The sequence below is a fragment of the Ricinus communis genome, chromosome 7, assembly GCF_019578655.1.
Source record: "Ricinus communis isolate WT05 ecotype wild-type chromosome 7, ASM1957865v1, whole genome shotgun sequence".
Taxonomy (NCBI): Eukaryota; Viridiplantae; Streptophyta; class Magnoliopsida; order Malpighiales; family Euphorbiaceae; genus Ricinus; species Ricinus communis.
The window spans coordinates 2756938-2781445 of record NC_063262.1 but is presented as its reverse complement, the minus strand read 5'-3'; the positions used below and the strand labels follow the sequence as shown (position 1 = coordinate 2781445).

The 24508-nt window shown below is 29.7% G+C and overlaps 2 protein-coding genes across 7 annotated transcripts; both read left to right on the top strand.

Annotated features, from left to right (window-relative positions):
* Positions 1-641: 641 nt before the first annotated feature.
* LOC8260596 lies at positions 642-4624 on the top strand. Of its 6 annotated transcripts, none has more exons than XM_048377293.1 (7): positions 661-934; positions 1045-1273; positions 1845-2077; positions 2157-2415; positions 3088-3267; positions 3359-3514; positions 4032-4624. In XM_048377293.1, the coding sequence occupies exons 2-7, from the start codon at positions 1244-1246 to the stop codon at positions 4197-4199; spliced, it is 1026 nt and encodes a 341-aa protein (XP_048233250.1). In that variant the 5' UTR covers positions 661-934; positions 1045-1243; the 3' UTR covers positions 4200-4624. The 6 variants fall into 6 exon arrangements, with proteins under 6 accessions (XP_048233249.1, XP_048233250.1, XP_048233254.1 ...); XM_048377297.1 differs by having other exon boundaries at positions 662-934; positions 1956-2077; XM_048377296.1 differs by having other exon boundaries at positions 662-934; positions 1953-2077.
* An 18383-nt stretch (positions 4625-23007) lies between these two features.
* LOC112535350 (precursor of CEP9) lies at positions 23008-24220 on the top strand. The gene has a single exon (XM_048377160.1). The coding sequence runs from the start codon at positions 23094-23096 to the stop codon at positions 23994-23996; it is 903 nt and encodes a 300-aa protein (XP_048233117.1). The 5' UTR covers positions 23008-23093; the 3' UTR covers positions 23997-24220.
* The last annotated feature ends 288 nt before the right edge of the window (positions 24221-24508 follow it).

Below are 24508 nucleotides of genomic sequence, written 5' to 3'. Positions count from 1 at the left end.
CACCACCTCTTAAAAAATTCATATCAAATAAAAAATATGGTCGAGGAGCACTACTCTCATAGTTCTTGTTCTATTTAAAAGAATATAATAATCCAATCAAATAAAAATATGACACCCCTATATTCTCGCTTCTTCATCTAATATTTATCACAAATAAATAAATATATACAACCTTTTTGAATTTATGATTTTGTGATATTATTTAATTATAATTGCAGAAAGAAAATTTAAGTTTAATATCTCATTTAAATTCAAATATATACCTATTATTAAGCTAAACCTTATGTGTACATGGTTTTATATCTTGATTTTCTACTCCAGAAATTTGTATAATTATGTTTTAGTATTTTAAAGTAAAATTTTAAGATATTTATGGTAATAAAATTACAACTATATTGGCTAGATTCATGTTGACAAAAAAAAATTATTGTTAATATATAAATATAAATCTAAAAACTCGACCAATTTAATTTCTGAACGTATAAAATTTAAATTAAATTATAAAAATACACATTCCAATGAAATAATTAAAATTGAACACATAAACTATTCAGCTGAGAAAGAATTTTAAAATAATTTGATATTTTAAGATAATAAAAATAAAAGTAAAAATTATTTAAAATTCAAATAAAAGAAAAAACATTATAGTTATTAAAACAAAAGTCAAAGTCTTCACATTTCACTTGAACAATATTGTCTAAGTGGGTCCATTACATGAAAAAAAAAAAAAAAAAAAACTATTTTCCCACTTACGCCATCTCTCTCTGTGTTTCTCGGCAATTATTAATATTATTATTACAAAATTCGCTATGGATTTTGTATTCCAATTGAAATAAGTAAAATAATATTTAGAAAATCAAGGCTTAAAAGGAAGACCAACTCCAACAAGAACAAAGACTGCAAGCAAGCAAGCAGCTCCTGCTGCCATTCTACTGTATTATAAAATTAAACTTATATGTATTCGATGACTACTTCTAAATCTTTATGTTATTAGCTTTTTATTTGGCCTTTTCTGTTCTGTTTTATTTATCTCTCTGTCTAAAGAAGGACAGGACTGTCTGGCTGAGTCTGCAAGATTGGTGGTGTGCTGTTAATGGGTTTATCACTATAGTTTTGAGAGGGATAGAGATAGAGATACATAGAGAAAGAAGAGTAAAGCTTTGCTTTGGTATCTATTCTCTCTCTCTTTTTTCTTTCTTTGACCTCTCTGGGTTCTCATACTTAACATCTTTCAAGCTTAGCAATGGCTGAATATATCTGTTTATTTAACAAGGTGAGCAGTGCTTCTTTTACTTTTGAATTTTTTGGTGTTTCTCTTGAAAGATTGGAACTTTTTTTTTTCTTTTTTGTTATCTGGGAATGGAGTACTAGCCCAGATTTTCACAAAGGATAATGCTTTCTGGGTTCGCTATTTTTTGCAATTTTATCAGTGAATAAGCTGCCTCTTTCCAAGGTCTTTGTTCTTAGATTTGTGGGTCTAAAAGATGAGGCAATGGGTATGTAAAGTGAAGCTTGACAAATGTGAATGTCCTGATCTGGGTTTTAAGCTGACTTTTTTCTTATGTTTTGGATTTGTTAGCACCGAGCTTATTGGTCCTAAATCCATATTACATTTATCTTTTATAAAAGTCTCATCTTTTGTGGCTGTTTAGCTAATATTTCAGGTTCTATGATTTTCTTCCCCTTATTATTGTTCCTGGTGGAGCAATTTCGCTCTATTAACTTGTGTTGGGAGCTAAAACTTCTGTGTAGCCTAATTAGATCAGATTAGAGTTAGACTTTAGCTCTGATGAAGTAATTCTTTTTAGAATAATTTAATGCGGTCTGTTGTTTCTTGTGTCCAGGATACAGTAATCATAAAGGCTCCTAAAAAATCTCCCATTTTGTTAAGGATGATAGTTTTATTGATTGCCATGGTATGTGGTGTTTATATCTGCTCAGTCTGTTTAAAGCAGATAAGCACCAACAGCAAAATTAAAATTGAAGATATTCAAGTCATCGAGAGGCCTTCTGATAATGAATCCACACAAATGCAAATTCCTATAGTGCATTACCCTCATCCTGAAACTTTTAACAGGTAACTTAAAATTTCTGATTTTGTCTTTGGATTTGAACTTCACTAGGACTTTTAAGTCAATATTTGGCTTAATTTTCAGGTCTGAATGTGTGCATAATCCTGTGAGATACTTTGCAATACTTTCGATGCAAAGATCGGGGAGTGGATGGTTTGAGACCTTGTTAAATAGTCATGTCAATGTAAGCTCAAATGGAGAAATATTTTCTGTTCTGGATAGAAGGAGAAATTCTTCATCAATTATAAAGACTCTAGAGAAAGTTTACAATTTGGACTGGTTCACAAGTGCTTCTAAGAATGAATGCTCAGCAGCAGTTGGCTTCAAGTGGATGCTTAATCAGGTACCTGAAATATTGTTTTGATCAAAATGACCCACTTTGTTTCAACTGGATTTCCTTCTATAACTATGCTGATATAAACACATATAAGGTAGCAGTTTTTGTTAATTGTTCTTCGATTGGAGTTTTATCAATTTTTTCTTTTGGCTTTGATTCTGATTCATCAATATCAGCTGATATCTGAATTCAGTTTCTCTAGTGGATTAACTAGATTTCTAATACCATCAAAACTCGTGCTTTTCATTTGTTCTTAATTCATGTAACCTGTCCCACTAGTCAGCATCTGAACGAAATTTGTTTGGCTTTTGGATGTGAACAGTGAGATTTTCTAGTTTATATTTAGTAGTTTTATAGTTTTTCAAGTCCATTGGTAGGTTCAGTAGTTGTTGGTGGTTTTGAAAGCATTCATCTCCATTCTATGTTTTTGTTTTCAACTTAATGCCAAAATTCTCACTAAAAGAGGAAGGAAAAGCAAAAAAGTCATTCTTTCTGCAAAATCAGGAAGGTATATTAAGGAAATTTGAGCATCCTTTTTAGGACAGGAATGAAATATTAGTTAGCAAGATAGTTTGTTTTTAGTTTATTATAGGCTTCAGAAGGACTCTTCTGACAATTCTTTATTATACTTTACCACGGATTAAGAGGCTAATGGCTAGCTTTTTATGTCTCATGCAGGGATTAATGGAACATCATGAGGCAATAGTAGAATACTTTAATAGTAGGGGTGTATCTGCAATATTTCTGTTCCGAAGAAATCTGCTGCGCCGTATGGTTTCTGTTCTTGCAAATTCCTATGATCGGTATGCTAAGCTATTGAATGGAACCCACAAGTCCCATGTTCATTCGACAGAAGAGGTTGGTGTCTCTCTTCCTCTTGTTGATTCTCTTTCACTCTATTTCATGAATACAAATGATCTTGAACTTCTTAGCTGTCTTTTTTTCCTAGGCTGAGACGCTTTCAAGATACAAGCCTATAATCAATTCCACATTGTTGATATCTGATTTAAAGGAGGTGGAGATAACAGCTGCCAGGGCTTTAGAGTACTTCAATAGCACTAGGCACATCATTTTGTACTACGAGGATCTTATAAAAAATAACACTGTAAGTTTGTCATGACAACCTCTCTTGAAATCCCAAAACAAATTCCTAGTTAAGAACCTATTCTATAAACACAGAAAACCAAATCATCTTTTACATTTTCATATGCAATAGCTTAGTCATGGCATAATTCTAATTCGTTGTGGCATTTTCTATCCCTCTAAATTGAGATGAGTAATCTTTCAAAAGCTTTTTCAAAGTTTCTTTTAATTTATTAACATTTACCTATTTATGCCACAATTCTGAAACTTCATGTATTTGGGTTCCACCAAATGGCTGTCATCTTGACTTTTAAGTGAAAATCTACTATATGATAGTGCTGCAACTATAGATAGTAATGTGAGAGTAGTCCATTGCCTGTTGTTTATGCTTGTTGCAGTTATGGACCTACGGGTCCCATCTTGACATTTAACTTTTAGTGAAAATTATCTTTTTTATAGACTGTAAATCTGTGACTGAAATTGTTGACATCTATTTGAATTCCAAATTCCTCAATGCACATTGTTAATGCTTGCTGCAGAAACTCAAGGACGTTCAAGAATTTCTGGGGCTTCCACTGATGGAATTAACAAGTCGTCAGGTCAAAATACATAAAGGTCCATTGTCGGACCATATTAAGAACTGGGAAGATGTCAACAAGGCGCTAACTGGAACAGCATATGAGAGTTTTCTCGAAGCTGACTACTGAAATTTGCAATATAACTAACTTGTTGAATCGTGTGTGTGAATAGAGTTTCAACTAATTTGTCAGAGTGCTATTGACGCTATGATCTTTATCTTACGCTCGCAACACTAAGGGCACACAAGTTCGAGTCTCTTGAGCAGCAATTCGATGTAGAAATCCTGAAGGATGGGATTCCCTCGAATTTCTTCCATGTAGAGCTCACTCTGGTCTGCCAGAACTAGGTAATGGCCAAGCTGACAAGATAGTGTTTGTCGAACAAAAATTTTGACACTAGAGTCCTAATATGCATGTTTTAGTTGTTTCCTCAACTCTTTGTTGTGCCCCAGCCTTGTTCGTTTGCATGATCATCTTCTTGTTGATCATATGCACACCATGTATATGTCAGCTTTTTGTTCCACCCAAATGTGAAAAATTGTTTCATTGCTTTAGTCTATCTTGAGTGAACAATGCATTTAGGCCTTTTAGTTACTGGTTCATCTTCTGCTTCACTTGAGTTAAATTCTGTACAAGTTTCAGAATTATTATCATAGAGGACCCATCCTCGTAACGTGCAAAACTTGACCACACATGATGGATTGAAAAGGGTGCAGAGAAACCTCTTGCTGTGTCCTAATAGAAGCAACTTTCTTTTCTATAGCTGGATGCATTTATAAATAAGTGCTGCATTGTTTGAGCTCTGAATTACTCTGCTGGAGATGTGGTCCTTGCCCTAATGAATTAATAAGAAACTGTTTTAGCCTAATAGCCTGCTTCGGTTTATATGGTCCATCTTCACATCTCTTTTCAAAATGCTGGGCTAAGCAATGCCAACACAGGAAGGTAGTTTATCATTATTATTTGACAGGGATATTTATTGTTTATCACTGACAACGGTACATGAGTGTAATTCTCCGTTGCTGGGTTATTTCTCATAACTTGTGTGCTTCAGTTTAACATGGCGTTTATTCTAGTAACCAAGCCCAACCTATCTTTGTTAAAAAAAAAGGGATGATCCTAGCTAATATACATGCTATATACCACCAAACGTTCCACTTAATCCGCCTTAGTTCTTTATTAACGTAAAAGATTCAAGCCTCGTATATACTTGCTATTCTTCAGCTTTCAAGCATTAGTTCCCACTGCGCCCATTATGCCTCAAGGAACGCAAGTGATGATCCTGCTAACAGCACATCCAAGTCGCAAAACGATATTCCTCATCTACGCTAGAAAACCAGCACCTATGTTTTTGGAGATTGAGCAGCAGTAGCAGATTCTTACAAAGATGATGATGTCTTTAAGATCCGCCAATAACATAATAACAGCCCTGGTATTGGAATCAAATGATTATGGACGCCATTGATAAATTCTAAATTATATGTTAATAATTCTCAGTAACTCATTCTGAAGTATACAGTTAGTACTGGGCAAACTAATAGAGTTACATCAAACATCGGCCCTTGGATATTCATCAAACTCCTTGAAATTAAAAAAAAAACTTGACTTATTTATGCATGCTAAAGGCAATTTTAGAATTCAAACAAATATATATATATTTTATTTGTATTTATAAATTTAATACATATTTCAGTTGGAGTAAAATTTAAATTCGTATCTTTCTTCTTATTTGTAAAAAAAAAAAAAAAAGGAAAAGTGTCACTCTTATTATAATGAAACCAATGACAGGCGAGCAGACTTTGCTCTCCAAAGGCAATGATGTTCGATCAATTTCTTTTCACTACTTTCCAAGAAGACTAGACGTTTTCTCTACTGGCTCATCAAGATTCTTTCTTCTCAGAAATCAGAAATTATGGTTAAGCTACTTGAAAATGTTCAGTAGAAAGGAAAGAGAAACGAAAGGATTAATTTGCTGCCTGATTTCATAATTTTATCTTCCAAATAAATTTATAATCATATCACAATTCAATCCCCTTTTTAATTTTCCATCAATTTGAGGTGATCAATTCAATCTCCCTTCTTGATTCAAAAAGACAACATATACTAAAAATATACCAAATGCAGTCTAAACTACATATAGGATATAATTAATTAAAACTTAAAAATATTCAGTAGCAAAAAAAATATATTAAAAAAATATCAATAAAATATCAAAAGAATACTATAATATAATTTTAAAAAAATATATAAATAATTTTTTTTAAAAAGTTATAAATTTTTAAAAATAATCATAAATTTTTTAAAAATAAATCCTAATTTTAAAAAAATCATAAAAAAATATAATAAAAAATAAATTTCAGCACGTTTTCTTATAGATCTAAAAGAAACCCTAAATAATATACAATTGAACTCATTAACATTCACATAATAGAATATGTAATAATTAAATTTAGATTGAATGAACATTAAGCTTTTGTGTAACTTTTGATCTATTCAAATAAATTACACATTTAAAATTTTATAGCTAAACGTAGAAAAGAATATTTTCCAAATTTTTAATAGCGAGAAGCAACATAAGATGAAAATAATTAATTTATTAAATAATTAATATAAAGAGTATGCTTCTTCTTTTTTTCTTTTGAAATAAAATACATAAGTGAAAAGAATTTAGGATAATCAATCGAAAAAAAAAAAAGACTACTCCAAAATAGATTATATATATTAATTATTAAAATTAAAATAAAGAAATAGTTTTTAAATCGAAATAAAAAAATAGTTAGAACCTTTAATAAACTTGTTTCTTTTTTATTCTACTTTTATATGGTATAATATACGATGATTGTAGTTTAATCTTAGTTAATTTTTGAGATTTTTTATTGTTTGATGCCCTTTTTTTACTTTTGTTTTATTTTTATAATGTTGTTTTTCCCAATTGTAGCTACCTAGTGCAAGTATATTTGTCGTATATCCCGGCTGAGATTCGGAAGCAAGTTTGTCCCGGCAGTTAGCCACTACTTTTTCTACTTAACTATGGTTTAATAATCATTGATCATGGTTAATCACTAATTATTATAATTATTAAGTGTTTTATATGCTGAATTTATTTAAAATAAAGTTATTTTACTTTATTTTCAATATTTTTTGTTTGAATTTTATTCATCAAATTTTATAAACAAAAATAATTGACAATCTCATGAATCTCATATATTTTATTTTTACTGTATCAAGTGTTACGAGTTGTGAAAAAGTCATAAAAAATAATTATTTTTGTGAAATGTAATGCTTCACGTATGAAAAAGTTGAAAAGTATATAAAAAATACTAACTTTTGTTCATAATCGCGAAATATATTGCTAAATGATAAAAAATGACAATCCTTTTCATATTTTTTTTGCAAATCATACTACTTTTTTGTAAGTATTATTAGTTGTGAAAAAATGAATGATATTACATAAATAATAATTACTTTCTCGAAATGTAATGATTACAAAAAAAAATTGAGAAATTTACAAAAACTTTAGGCGAAATAAATTGCTAAACTATGAAAAATGACAATCCTCTTTACATTTATTTGCAAATTATATTAATTTTTTGTACGTGTTATTAGTTTCAAAAAAATGAATGATATTACGAGAAAGTTATTACTTTTTCAAAATTTAATGATTTATAAAAAAACTGACAAATTTACAAAAAGTACTAAAAAAATTTTATAATCGCGAAATATATTGATAAATTATGAAAAAACAACAATCATCTTCATATTATTCGCAAAGTATACTAATTTTTCATAAATGTTACTAGCTGTGAAAAAATGATTACTTTTGTGAAATTTAAATATTTGTGAAAAAGTTGAAAACTTTATGAAAAATATTAATTTTTTTATTGTGAAATATATTATTAAATTATAAAAAATGACAATCTTCTTCATATATTTTCACAGATTAAGTGTATACGGATTTTTTTAAAGCTATCTTATGTTATTTTAGCAAACTTCATTTGAATTGGTAATCTATAATTACAGGTTATCAATTTTTTTAAAATTAAAAAAAAAGGGGTTGTCATTATTTTATTGGTAGGTTAAAAATAAAACAAAGTAACCATAGAATTTTCCTTATTATTATTAGGGAAATTCTATGGTAAATTCTATGGTTATCACCAATAAGATAATGAAAATTAATATAAATTTTTAAAAAATAAAATTGGTACCTGTAATTACAAGTTACTAATTAAAATGAAATCTGCTAAAATAACATAAAGGTAGTTTTAAAAATCTACACATCTTTAAAATATACGAAAATTAGTTTATTTTGAAAAAAATATGTAGATGATTGTTATTTTTCATAATTCAATAATAAATTTTGCGATTATGAAAAATTTTAGTATATTTCGTAAATTATCAATTTTTTCATAGATCATTAAATTTTACATAAATTATCTTCTTTTTTTTCATCATATCATTCATTCTTTTGCAACTAGTTTCACTTACAAAAATTAGTGTAATTTGCGAAAATATATTAGGTAGATTGTCATTTTTTATAGTTTAACAATATATTTCATGATTACAAAAAATTTAATATTTTTCGTATATTGTCATTTCTTTGTAAATCAGTAAATTTCATAAAAATAATCATTTTTTTTGTAATATCATTTATTTTTTCGCAACTTATAACACTTATAAAAAATTAGTATAATTTGTGAAAATATGAAAAAGATTCTCATTTTTCATAATTTAACAATATATTTCACGATTACAAAAAATTTGGCATTTTTCTTAAATTTGTCACTTTTTCTTCATAAATCATTAAAATTTAAAAAAGTAATCATTTTTTCAGAATTAGTAACACTTACGAAATATTAGTATAATTTATGAGAAATATAAAAATAATTGTCATTTTTCATAATTTAGCAGTATATTTTGAAATTATGAAAAATTTAATATTTTTTATAAATTTATTAATATTTTTTATAAATCAATAAATTTCATAAAAATAATTATTTTCCCATAGTATTATCCATTTTTTCATAACTAGTAACACTTACGAAAAAGTAGTATAATATACAAAAAAAAAATAAAAAAAATTATCAATTCTCATAAAATATTAATTATTTTTGTCATTATAAAATGTAGAGAGTTTACTTATAAAATTTAAAAGATAAAATATAAAATCAATTGAAATTTAATGGTATTACTTTATTTTAAATAAAGTCACCCCGCACATATTATTATTATTTGGATAACAAAGCAAAGGCTAAGCCTTCTTCTAAAACTAACTCCAATTATATCCTGCTCAAGCCAAGGAAGTAACTCAGGTGGAGCATGCTGCAAGATATGAACCCCAAAGCGGCAGATTAACAGTCTGCCAATCTATCTGCAGCATCATTGGACTCTCTATAAATATATGCTTGATGGTAAAAAATTCACTCCTCTGCATGAGTTGTTGTGACCGGTGCATGTAAATTCGAATGGACTGAATCACGAGTAATTGACGCGAACTATACTGCCATACCAAAAGATTAGCAACCCAATTGTTCCGCCAGAATAAGCCCCTGATAACCACCCCATAACTCAGCACGGGTTATGGAACATAAACCAATATTCGTTGAGAATCCTGTCACTCATCTTCCATTTGCATCTCTAATTATATCCATGTCCACTCGATTGATGAACTGCCCCGTCAGTTTTAAGCTTAAAATAACCTGGTGGTGGTGGGATCCTGCAGAGAGAAACAGCAGTCCTACTTATAGCATTATGATTGATCACTCTTTATTTTAATTACAAAGAACGATGGGAGGGACTTCCTCATTTTGAGGAGGCAATCAATCAGGACTTCTTTTCCAAGATTTGTAGCAGTAATCTTGGACTTCTTTTCTAACCTCTATTCCATAGCACTTCCCACATGCAGCCAACAATTTGGATAGTCACTCGATAATATTGTATAACCCGTCCAAATTATTATTTATAGCAGTCCACACATAGGCCAGATCTGGCACAATTTTTTTTTTATATTAGTGTTTGTTTCTTTTTTATTGCTTTCTAAAATCATGTAGTGTAAATTAAACAAAGAATTCTCAAACTTCTACAGATGGTTTCAAAAAAGTGAAAAGATTTTCACCAAAAAAAAAAAAAAGTGAAAAGATTAAAAAAAAGAATAAAAAGATTATTCTCTAAATGCTGTGCCAAATTGACCCATATTCTAGCTTTATCATAACCAGTGATTCATGTATCTATCCATTTGGTGTATATAAATAATCACCGGCTAATTAATTAATTAAGATCTGCCCTTCTAACTAAGTTATAAAAGGAAGGGTCAATAACCATCCTAGATAGAGCATACATACATACACTACTAAGCCATAAATTAAACCTTCTAATATATATAGCTTACATAAGTTCTTCCGTAATGGCAAAAATTCAAGCCTTGTATATCATTGTTCTTGTTTCTTCAAGCATAATTTGCCATGCAATTATGCCTGCCCAAGGAAGGGAAATAACTTCAGAGAAGAAACATACAAGTGCAATCAGAAATGATCGTGCTATGTACAAAGATGGTACGGAACCCACAAACCCATGTTTCTCGTCTATGCCTGAAGAAGTTGATAAAGATGCTTTCCTACCACCAAAAACGGGCAGCAGCCCTGGTATTGGCCATTGATCCAGTAAACGCGAAGAAGATAACAAGCCAAAGGTCCTTGCTAATATCCATTCTGTTACAGTATTCAAGAAAATTAACGTCCTGTGTATAGTGCATGTGTTAGAAATAAAAATATATGTATGTAGGTATCCTTACCTTAGCTTGGCTTGTTGTGTGTGTCTATATCAGTAGCACTCTCACGGCTTGAATAAGTGCAATAAATTGTCGATGCACATATAAGATGTCTTCAACTCGCTACCAGCCTCTATCACCACCACCTCCAGCCTCAGGTCATCTGGACGACTTCTGGCCGACTGCACCAGGTCACAGCCCTGGTATTGGGCATTCTATTCAAAACTAGGGCAACTTTTGTATCTTTTCCACGTTATCAGTCACTTGGTCATGTTACTATGTTACGTTAAGTTTTAGGTCTTGTCCGTTAATTAATTGTCTAGGGTTCAGTATGCCGATTAGAAAGATGTATGTCTATATTAATTAATTAATTGTGTGTTTATATAAATCCTTTTGATGATAATCAAAGGATTCTTTTCTTTTCGATTGACAATATATTAAGTTTCAAGAGCAAGCTCGGCCTATGATTACCAAAATGCTATATTTGCATTGCTCAACAATTAACGTAACATTCCTTTAGGAAGAAAAAAAAAAAAAAAAACCTAAGATGAATTTTAAGATTTTCTTTTAGAAATAAGTTTTAACTTCTAAATATATGTATCTATTCAAGGAAGAAAGCACTGGGCCAGCCTGGACAATTAACAAGTCCAGAATATTTTTGGCACTTTCAAAGCCTAGCTAGTGCTCCAGGAGATCTTCATTATCGGCTGCTGCTTTTATGTTTTGAGCTATAGCCCAATATGGGTCTATTGCCCAAATCTATATATTAATGTAACATAGTACTTCAAAAGAAAAGGCACAATCATCAACCAGCCAGTATAACATTTAAGAAATTTTTATTTAAAATTAATAAATATATATATCATCTATCAGTTTGATATATAAATAAATATACATTAAATCTAGATAAAACTTTTCCTTAATATTATTAATAAAAAAAAAGAGGTATAATTTTGATAACTCGCTCCTGAGTATATAATTATGATAAGAATTTCTAAATCTGTCAAAGTATGAAAACTTCAATAGATAAAAATTAAAGCAATTAAAAAGAACTTATTGAACTGTAAAATCCAATTTTCTCCACGTATGTGAATGACATTCAAATATAAAATACCAAACACATTTCCTTGAGTTAGTATCTTCCATAGATCAATGGAATATTTGGCCGCTAAACACTCAGGGGGTTAACATTGAAAAAGCTGCAAGCAGTGTACACCCAAAGTTTGTGGTTGGAAAGTGATGAACTTTCGGTTTCTTAAGATTTTGTTTCTTTCTTCAACCTTCGTTTTTTTAATAGAAGAAAGTACCTTAGTCTCGTGACAGAAATTGTTTAACATATTGCAATTTGCATTATAAAATCCGTGTAAGAAAGACAACAAAAAGCCAAAGACAGAAAGTATTGGAGACCTGAATGGTGGGACATTGTATACCAACTTGCCTCCACAGAAGTTTGTGCATGCTGTATATATAATATTTTTGCAGCCTGAAGTTAATATACTATCGAATCTTAGAAAATTGTACCTTTCCAATTGCTGGCTTAAACTTTCAAGTTTCGACCTGAACATGAATTAACATGAGCCCAGATCAAGCTCTGTGGGAATGCATCCTTTATATTATAACATGGAAAATGATTGTGCAAAGATTCATCGCTTAATTAATCTTATAATAATTAATTAAATGTTCAAAAAATAAAATCTTAAAAAAGACTGAAGTGATGATATAATTTATATAAAAATAATTATTTATTATATTTATCATTACTCTTCTAACACTGTTGAATTTTAAAAGGCTCAGTGCATAGAAATTGTTGCACATGGAATGCTATCAGTGTCGACAGAGTGTTCGAGCTATGAGCCTATGACCCTAAGCTCTACATATATATGCTAACATATTAGAGACAAAAACAATTATAACAATAACAATAACAATAATAATTTATTTTATATAATGTTTTCTCAGAATTTTTATATTTTATTTTTTTAAAAGATATCATTTGCTATATTATATTGCATTTTTTATTTTCATTTCCGTCTAACTGATTGATTACTATACACAATAACGATAAAGAAGACAAAAATAAAATGTGATGAATATTAAACAATTTTAGTGTCACACATGATGCACATGCAAATCCTATGCATTTTCTTTTCCCTCGTATGATATGTCATCATCATCCCATAACGTCCAAGAAACTCTTCATCTGTGAACCGTAGCAGCTTAGCCTTCCTCACCAAATAAGGGGAAAAAAACAGCAGAATGAGTATAAATTTTTGCATATAATGTAATTATATATAAAAAGTATGATTTACAACTAATAAGAGAATGGCAGATGTATTTCAGTGTTTATAGTATTAGTAATTGAGACATTATCTATTATTTAAGACTAATGAATATGTATCAATTAGTTGGTATATATAGGGGATATATACCAAAATTAGACAAACAAAATTTCTAAAAGATAATTAGTGTAAAGAGTCATTATACAAATAGTATTATAATGCTTAATTAATATTTATTAAATAAAAATAAGATTGATTGAAACAATAACTATTTACATAATTATTGATGTAACAGATTATTATATCTTTTATTACCTTAATTATTTTTATGTCTCACCTCTTATAAAAGATTTAGATGCCACGTGGGCAAGAAGCCAGACAAAAAAACAATTAAATGCTTAGCATTTTCTTATATGTTACAGGCAAACAAGTAAGAAAAATACTAAATATTCCATGTTTTTTTCTCATTTTTTATTCACTGTGACATTTAATATTTTGCGAAATTTTTACTCAATGCAATGAGATGCATGGCTTCTTTCCAATGCCTCTATAAATACCTAACAGCAACTAAGGTGTAATAGTATTATAATAACTAATTAATATTTACAAAATAGAAATAAAATGACTGAAACGATAACCTAACCCATAAAAAAATTATTTAATTGGTCATTTGAGCTATTATATCTATTAGTACCCTAATTATATATGTTACTGACCAACAACAAGTGATGAGATGCATGGCTTCTCCCCCAACACCTCTATAAATACCTAAGGGCAACTAAGGTGTCTTCTGCATACTCTCAACTAAGCAAGTCTCTTCATATATCTAACTCTCCCTTTCCTTAAACTCGATCCCTGATCTCTTATTCCCTTTATATGGCCCAAACAAATTTACTCTTCGGTTGCATTTTTATTATGCTGATTTTCTTCCAAGAACTTCAGTCCATAAGCGGAAGGCACTTAAACCTAGAGACAAACCACAAATTCTCAAAAATCCAAGTCTCTTATATTAACTTTGAAAGGCAACACAGACAGTTTATTGGCCATAACGTGGATATTGAACATAATGACTTAAATAAAGACGTGTTTGCTGCCAATAAGATGTCCCCAGCTGCGCCAGTAGCCGCAGCTGGTGGTATTGGCGAGGCTGAGTCACCACCACCACCTCCAGCCTCAGGCCATGTGGACGACTTCAGGCCAACTGCACCAGGTCACAGCCCTGGTGTTGGGCATTCTATTCAAAACTAGGGCAACTTTTGTATCTTTCTCCAGATTAATAACCATTGGCTATAAGTGGGTCATGTTAGGTTAATTTTTAGGTCTTGTCCCTTAGTTCAATTAGTTGTCTACGCTTCAGTCTTGTCGATTAGAAAGATGCAATAAATGTACTTTTTATGGTACTGAATTTGAATTTATTTCTTATGTTTGTACATGTGGTTGTTGATTTAGTAATGAAGTTTCATTATTTAATTTTAGTATTATATGCAGGTATGGAATTGAGGCTGATTAGCTAGCTGTAGTATGTATTTGAATGTTGTTATGTTATGAGTGTGTATATATATACACACATCATTTTCCACTTAATTTTTAAATCTGGATTCTTTTGCTAAAATTCTTTGCAAAAATAGAAAATTACAAACAGTTTTTTCATGCAGCCGTCAGTTTTTAATCTTCTGAATAATACATATTTTGATTTGCAACATATTTTGGGAGAGGTCTCAAGAAAAACTAAATTAATATGTACCATTTTCATAAATTGACACACACAAACACACATATATAAATATATATATACCACCAATGAGCTTGGTTGAGTGATATGGTATGGTAATCGGGTTTATCTTCATAAATTAAAAACTGTAGGTAAGAAGAATGTGTGTCCGAGTCTAATTAACAAAACAAAAGAAATCTAGTAAACTAAATGGTAACTTTCATTTTAATACAAATTACAGTTTAATCACCACCAAGCTCAAAAATATATATAATAATAAGATAGCGATTTGCATAATTTGTGTACATCGGAACTTTGAAATATTATCAACTTTGAAAAATATGAGAGTTTTGTTTAGCAAATTAACACGCTCTTGTTGTTCTATGTTAGATAGGGTTTTGATCATTTTGAAAAGTAAATTTCCTGCAAAGTTTCGAGTTTTAATGCAAACTCTTTAAAGTCAAGGAAATTAAGACGATATTGCTAGTGTAAACTAATATCACAGTAGTAGCAATCAGGAAAAGAAATAAAAGAGGAAGTACAAAAATATGGTTGTGTTATTTTGGTTAATTTTTAATTTAGATATAATTTTTTTATGATAGGAAAATGAAATACATTATCATAATAACGTTAATTTGTTAATATGACACTTACATAATAGAAGGAAAATATGTATTCGTTCCACAAAAGCGTAAAACATGTACGTGTACTTACAAGCATATTCTTATGAGAAAAATAAAATCCTCGAGTCCCCAGCTTTATTGTCTAGCAACTACGGTTGTGTTTAAGTCCTTTTTCTGTTAGCTTCGACAATTTTTAGATTGCTTCTTTTGGTGACCCTGCTATGTAATTACTGTAGCTATTGCCATTGTTTCAGTTTTGTTTTTCTTTCTCTGCAACTGAGGTTTCATTTGGGCTTTTTTCACTTACAAATGAGAGGAATATAAAACTTCGCATTGCATTGAACGAATTAAAATTTGTCATATTCCCCATGACTCCTCCCATCTGTGAAAGCATTGTTCGTCTGCGTTTCTGTGTGCTTCAAAGGTCATCCAAAGATTGCGCGACTTCTCAGGACAGATAGCTGGCAATGGTACACTCTTTGCTTTAATTTCTTTTATATTTGGCCTACGCAATATTCTGTACAAGTAGGTATCTCCAAATAGATTTGATTACCTATAAAAATAGTGGGTAGATACTCTTATTTTCAACTTAAAGATAACCTATCATGTTTATAATCTGCACACTTTATTTTAAATTGAATGGTTGAAATTCTATTAAAAGTTTAAGTTCAAATTTCAGGAAATGGATAGTTATTTATTGAATTACAAACCTCAATCATTAAGATTATATAAATATAACTTACTGTGTTAATAATACTATCAGAGAATCTTGAAAAAAATATATAAATGGGAGATTTAATTGAGCCCATATTGACAATGATAGAACCAAAAACTTAGTTGAGGAAGTAAAGTAATTCTTAAGGAACCAAACTTAAAATGAAATAATTACGTACAGAAAAGAAAATACGAAGATAAACGAATTTAAACTTTAAGAGAGCTAAAAAATATGAAACGTTTAAGTAAACTATATGTAGACAGCCATAGAACCAATATTTAGAGAAGCCATTGGTTTTCTGATAACAACTATCAAATTTTTAGGTTTACTTTAGGGTTCGGTAAGAACAACTTTTATATTGAAATTGAACTCACTGCTAGGGTTAATAATTCAAATCTATTTCTTTTTCCTTTTCTTTTCTTTAACTTTTCGAAGGATATATGGAGTCAGTGAAATATTGAGTTAGATTATTGAATGTGGAATAGTAATTAATATATTATATGCTACCCTGCCAACATGGATTATATATATATTTCCAGAATATGTTAAAGGGTAACTCCAGTGAATCAGAGGAAAAGAAAAGATTTTATTGCCAATATCTTGGACCGTTGGGATTCAAAAGCAACGTGGGGCAGATCTTTTATGTTTGGCATGCACTACCTTTATGCTGGTTAATTATAATTTAATAATTTTTTCGTTTTTGAGTTGAAAATATAATTTAAAATTAAGCACTAAGGATGAACAATACTTGTGCACTACAGCCTAGCAAAATGCTCTTTGTTCTCTAATGAAATATTAATTAATTAGTTAATAGTACTAAATAATAATAATAAAAAGAAGATCTGGGTGGAGAGTTCCTCAACATGAGGAGCCAATCCACAAAAGGCCTTTTAAAAGATTCTATCGTTTTTTAAGAATTAAAAATTCCAATCTATATGGAAGGATGTGAGGCTGCACTAATTTTGGAGCTAATCATTTGTTTTATTTGACTAATTTTTATTTCAGACAATAAGCAATGGTAGGACAGCCCAAATTGGGCTCTTGGTGGCTATATAGTTTAATTTATAATTAATTATATATGGTGGATTTGACTTGAACTTTTGATTATTGACTGTGTTTAGAGCCAGTGGATGTAAGTGTAATCCAGAAATCATGTTACAGGTTAAGATCATGCGTCTTTATGGGAAATTTCACCTGGCAACTTCTTTTTAAAGACACTGTCAAGGATTTTGAGAGTTGCCAAATAAAATTTTAAATTACATTCTACATTAACTTTTAATATTTTTTAAATTTATATGTGAGGTTAGATAATATTGCAAAGCTAAAGATGGACTCATCATAGAACTCATTCTATGCATTTATCCGCATATTGGACGGACTATTATAGATATTCTTACAATTTAAATGTTTAGTATAATCTAAGTGCTTCATGACTGATATAATGTGGATGTTTTTTGAATCCACTTTTATAATGAAAATTCATGGAGAAATTATTTTTAAAACTTAGAAATCTTTGTATAATTAGATAAATAATTTATTAACTAATTATTACTAAAGATGTAAAATATATTATTTTCTAGAACTATAATTATTGTTTAATTATAAAATATAACTTGTTAATTAATAAATAAATTAGAAAATAAACATAAAAATAATATTTTATGTATTAAACATAAATATTCTTAAAAAAGACTTGTTATATCTCGGTAAATATATAATGAGATTTTAACAATTTTATATAATTTAAAAAAAGATTTTATTAATAGACAAAACGTTATACTCATAATAAGTAAAATATTTTCAGAAGGCTCTTTTTGTTTCAAGATCCTTCTTTCGACAATGTAGCTATGGCTCCATCTCCGCCCCGCACCATCACGTAGTAATCTTAAATCATTTCAACTGTGTTCCATTTATTATTCATCAGACATTTTGTTATCCGTGAGCTAATTAAGAGTTACATAAAGAGATAATCCCTCTTAAAAATGCTTAATACAATTGTAATAATTTCTATCAATATTGAAACGTTTTTCACTCATACTACCTACAAACATGAAGAGATCCGTCATGATTATTAGTTCACATACTCTTAACTTGAAATATAACAATTACATCAACAATGGCTGCAGCTAGTGGTTAGAAAGTGTTTTCAATAAATTATAAGAGCATAGTTTGAGTTTTGTGAGGATGGTTATTGAGGCATTTATATCTTCTATAAGAATATAAAGATCATATTTTCATTGAGCTACAATTTACTCTGAGGTTAATGTTATTTTCATTGATTTGGGTCTATTTCAAACTAGTTATAACTTTGTGAAAATTTCATATAATTACGTTTTGCAAGTGTTGCTATTGCTATTTTCTTAATAAAAATAATGTAACAACTATTTCCTTATGGCCTTGAAAAATCATTTAACCTAAAAAACATTGAATTCTTATTAGATTACGATTGGTAGCAAGAGGGATATAAATGCTACTTCTCTTCTTCGATGCAGATGTATCGAGTCATATTAGAGCAACAAAAAAAGTTTATAGCATAAATTGTATCTAATTGAGAGATTAAAAAAAAAAATTGACCACTTCTTTGTAGTATTGATTCAGTAGCTCCATATTATTATAAGTATTAAATTCTAGAGCTAATTAATAAACGGACTATATAGTTGGAAGTAGTAATGGCAGTGTAATATTTTCAGCATATTCCTGTATATAGTCGCTACCCAGTTGCAAATTGCATATGGTGTAGCAATGATGATGAATTCAAGAGGAACATGATAAATTGATACGCATGGCAAATTGCCACCAAAAGTATATTATCAATATATGTATATATATATATATATATATATATATATATATATATATTGTGTAATATTTCCACTGTCTGCCTATATTATTATTTTAGACTAGAGCACCAACATAATTACTTGTAATGGAGAGAGATCTCATTTCAGGATATGGCACTTTATGATTTGTGACAGACAGAGATATAACATGAAGTCACCGACTCCTAGGATTAATAGAGTCAAACCTATATCAAATACCAAAAAAATAAATTAGGGTCAAAAGGTCCTATAATAATAATAATACTATGTTTTTGTAAAGAAAAGAAAAACAGAAAACTTAAAAAAGCAGAAGTCACTTTAGTAATAATAATGCCATGTAGTGATCAAGTCAAATTTCGGCTGTTATGTTTGTTTTTATGAACCATCCATCACTAACCAAATTGCCATTAGTGGCTTTTCGGTTTAGTGGCGGTTGTCCCAGCAAATTAGCTACCCATCATTCTCTTCTCTTTTAAGTGTTCGCTTATAGTGGTTTTATTATTTGACTCATCTTTGTTTGATTGGACCTATAATATAAACCTTCCTTTGATTTATAGGGTTTCTTATGAAATAAATATTAAGGGGATAATCATTAACAGATTCTCAAATTTTATATTCATGTTCTATATTATGTTACTATAGTTTTTCTTTTCAATGTAAGACTCAAATGGTGCTTATAAATGTCTTAGTTATGACAAAAATAATCTAATAATCTAAAATAATCTATTTGTAGATGGAATTTTTACATTTGTTAGAGGATGTAAGGAGACCGATGACAGGTTTCATTGTGTTAAATTATTATAATTACAGTCATTAACTATAAGTTATGATTATATATAGTTATTAATTTAACATCTCTATCGTCATTTATTTATGCACTTATGGTTCTTATTTTGATCATAAATATTTTTATATTTAAAATATTAAAATATATTTTTTATTTAAAAAGGTATATGTATAAAATTTAATAATTACATAATTGACAATATAAAAAGAATTGTACGTTCAAAAAAAAAATTTCTCTTATTGTCAAAATTAATACAAAACGACTTTATCTAAAAAGCAAACAATGAAAGATATATGTAAGAAGGAATGTAATCCATCGCCGTCACATTAGAGAAAAATGTCAATGAAAAATTATTTTGTATTGCTTATTCTAGATGAAATTCATGCAGACAAGCACGAGCATCAATAGAAGTTCAAAAGTATTGGTCGAAGCACAGTTATGTTCACCATGGATAAAAGGTCAACAAACCCACGAAGTTATGGAGATGATTACATTGGAGGGACAAAGAAATCTTTGACATCCACATCCTTTGATTTCTTAATTTATCTGAATAGAAGTGCCTATGATAAAGGATGAACCTGTTTATATGAAGAAATTATACAATGGGTCGGATTGTATATCGTACATGTTATTTAAGGGTTGGATATAATTAAAATAAATTAAGAAATTTATAGAATATAATGATATATTTTTCAGTAGAAGATATATCTTCAAAAATTGATAAATTAAGGATCATTTATATCTAGAGTTTATAATTTTCATAAATCTCATAGACATATAAAGTTATTTATTTTTATTAATCTAAAAAATGCATATTAATCGAGAATTAATGTGATAAATGGCGAAACTTAAAAGAAACGATTTTCTATTTCGTTAACTACCTCAGGATTGGATCGAGGGCAAGTATGAACATAATTATCTCACTGATTATATGAGAATTGAGGTGATAAAGTAGCTTGACGACCATCAATTTAAAACGAAAATATCAAAAGCTTTCCACATTATAGAAATTCAAGGTTCTAGCTATACATAAGAGTGGATTCTTTTGGTTATAGATTTTCTTTTTAAACTTACATACTGGCATTGAAACATTGATCAGGTGGAAAACTAAATTGTGTCAATACAAAATATTTTAAAAAAATAAATAAATAAATTGCTGGAGTTTGACTTCTGTTAGATTAGGCCATTAATATTATGATTTCGAACGACCTTTGTGCACTAAATATTAAGAAAAGGAGGCACCTATACATGTTAGGTAGCAAGGTCAATGCAAATTTAAATGCTCTTCCATAAAGCAATCGATATTTTATTAACAATTCAATGGATGGCATAAAATAATTCTTATGCATAGTCAGTTCATTATTAAAATTAACCGTAATAGCTATATATCAATCAATCACTATTTAGTAAATTTTTAATAATATATATTATAATATAATTAAAAAGTTCATAATTTACAGTAATCATGTTTTTATATATTATCCTTTTATTAAATTAATAAATTCATACAGTCATAGATTTAGTCTGGTAATAAATATATATTTCAGTTTAAATAAGATATAAAGCTGGAGCTTCTCTCCTTTTACTTATAATAAATGGAAAGAAAGAGCAAACCCATGAGAGTCTATGATATTACAAATAAGCAGAAGAGTGAGCAAAGACTAATTTGTTTATGGTAACCACTAAAAAGGAATCTTTGCCTTTCAGCGGCCATAATCATTCAAATTCATTTTAAACAAAGAAAATGAAACTATGAAGCTAAGGACAGATGTCTGTCACTTGAATTTGTCGACTAAAAGAGTTTTCAAGCTTTGCATACAAACCATCAACATTTAATACAATACATCTCTATAAGTGGAGAGTACAGGAGAATCCGTCCAAATTTTGGTTGTATTTTTGGTGGTGGGGAATGCCAACTTTCCTAAGCTAGGGTTATAATTAATATAAAATTATATATATATATATATATATATATATATATATATATATATATATATATATATATTTATATATATATATATATATATAGTATATGATAGCATTCTAGTCCTATATATAAAGGATTTTGATTGAATTGAGTTGCTGCCGCCTTTACCATATTCAAACAAAACATAAGGCAACATTTCAGCACAATGAAAGGTCAGGGATGATCAGGCGTTCATGGGAGGTTAATATTTAACAATAAATTTCTTTTTAAGTGATGCTCTAAGGTTGTATAGCTAGGAGGATCTGATTTAGTAGGAAATATATTTACAAGTCAATTTGAATTTCAGTTCATCCTATAAAACTGCTTGCTCTTCTTTTCTGCAAATCCAGCTCGAAATTGGGAGCTCTTATATAATACAGAATTCAACTCAGTTAGTGGAGTAATCCCCTTGCCATGGCACACTATTTTACACAAGACAAGTCTAAAATTTTTGTAGTCATTAATCTATACGCAAATGGTACTATTAGAAATAAGTTATTTAAATACATGTATAAAATTATAAATAAAACTTTGAAATCAAAACTTTTTTTCTGTAATCAATGAAGAATTTATAACAATTTCTAATTTAAATAAGCGAATAATGAGATTTTTCACAAATTAGACAAATCCTATTCTTTGAGGGTTATAAATCTTTGTAACACAATTTTAGAAACAATTTTTTTCCTTCAAATTCCTCATCTACTTATACTTCTATTATGTTTGAAGATGGAAATGAAAAATATACATTTTTATAGATTGATGAAGGTAATAAATAGTGACTTTCAATTATTAAGAAGGAGATGGTAAATTTTATATATATATATATATATATATATATAATTTGAGCAGTAATTAAGCTCAGATTTTGAGCAATAATGGATTCGACTCATAACTATAATTCCAACAAAAGAATATTTAAGATGTAAATGCTTAGTATATATAATTGAAGAGTTCAGATTTTGATATTCTTTTTATAAAAAAAAAATTATCTATTTTAAATACATCTTTTCACATATACACTAAATCGATAAATGAGTGACACAGATATATATATATTTAAAATAAAGATCCATACTAATGTCAATCTTAGGCGGACCCTTCTAAAAGCTTGAGAGACACAAACCGTCCATATTGACATCCATCCTCCAAGTCCACAAATGTAGTTTATTAAAATTATGAGCCATGAAATACTATCACAAACAGCATGCTATCTTATGCCTATAAATACCACTTCGAATTCAGAACTTGTTACCATCAATCGTGTTGGATTTGAATCTTAGTTGTCTCTTCCTCGCTCAAGTACTAGCTGCTACAAATTAACTTCTCCTTTCAGCTTCTTTAACATTCCCTTTCTTTAGTTATGGCAGAAACCCTACCCTTATACAAACATGCTGTATTACTTCTTGCTCTCATTTTCTGCCTTCAAATACTGTATATTGAAGGAAGGCCAATTAGGTCAATGCGTAAGCAGCTGGAAGCTTTTCAAAAGGAATTAGCCAAGCGTGGTGTTAGTAACACTATCAACTTGCACCAAAGCAAACTAGCTGGACAAGATCATCAAGAACAAACGCACACTGGCTTTAGTGACTTTGCTGCAGCATCCGTGGATGCTTTCCGGCCAACACCTCCCGGTAATAGCCCCGGTGTTGGCCATCCTAAGGCAGTAGTTACTAGCTCCAGCACTACTGATCAGCATTCTTTAACAGGACTCAGACATGATTATAGTAACTTGCATAAGTCAAGTCACAATATTCCTGGTAATGTTCAACAATCTATGTCAGGAAAAGAAGAAACATCCCCAACTAGCTTGGATGTTTTTGCTGCAGCATCCACGGACGATTTCAGGCCAACATCTCCCGGTTATAGCCCCGGTGTAGGCCATCCTAAGGCAGTGGTTACTAGCTCCAGCACTGCTGATCAACATTCTTTTACAGGGGTGAAAGATGATTACAATAATGTACACAAGTCAAATCATATTGGTGTTGCTGATAATGTTAAGAAACCTGTGTCAGGAAAAGGAGAAATGTTACCAACAGTAACCACAACTAGCTTTGATGCTTCTGCTGCATCAACCAAAGATGATTTTAGGCCAACAGCTCCTGGTTTTAGCCCTGGTGTTGGGCATCCTAAGAAAGTAGTTACTAGCTCCAGCACTAAACATTCTATTACAGGATTTAAAGATGATTATCGACCCACACAACCTGGTCACAGTCCTGGAGTTGGTCATTCTTATCAGAAAAACAATGCAGGACAAGATCCATAGACATGCATTATATGCCCATTTATTAGCTGGGATTTTCTCAGTTAGTAGTGCAGTACAAGTTCATTTACGTATAAAATTATGTAAATTCTTCCCAGCCAAAAAAAAAAAAAAGAAAAAGAAAAAAGAGTAGTCGTAGATATAAATGATTCTTTCCATCTTGGTATATGTATATAAATATATATATCAAGGTTGTGAAGTATCATATAGATTGAATTATTATTGTTATCCTAGTCTAATTTAGTGCTTTAATCATCTCTAAATAAGAGAGGCTGGTTTGCTGTAAGTATACTGTAATCAGAAGCTCAAATTAATAATAAGAAAAAAGAAATCTTTGCTTTGTATTTTTATATTTTATCTTCCAATCAATTTGGTGTATTTTCCTTCTCGTTTAGTTGTGCATTTACAATCACATTTAGACAAACTGACAAGTTAGTGACCAACTTGGCTTTGTAGAACCGACTGAATCGGCAACTACATTGCACCATCATTACGAAATCTTGCAAGTTGATGTG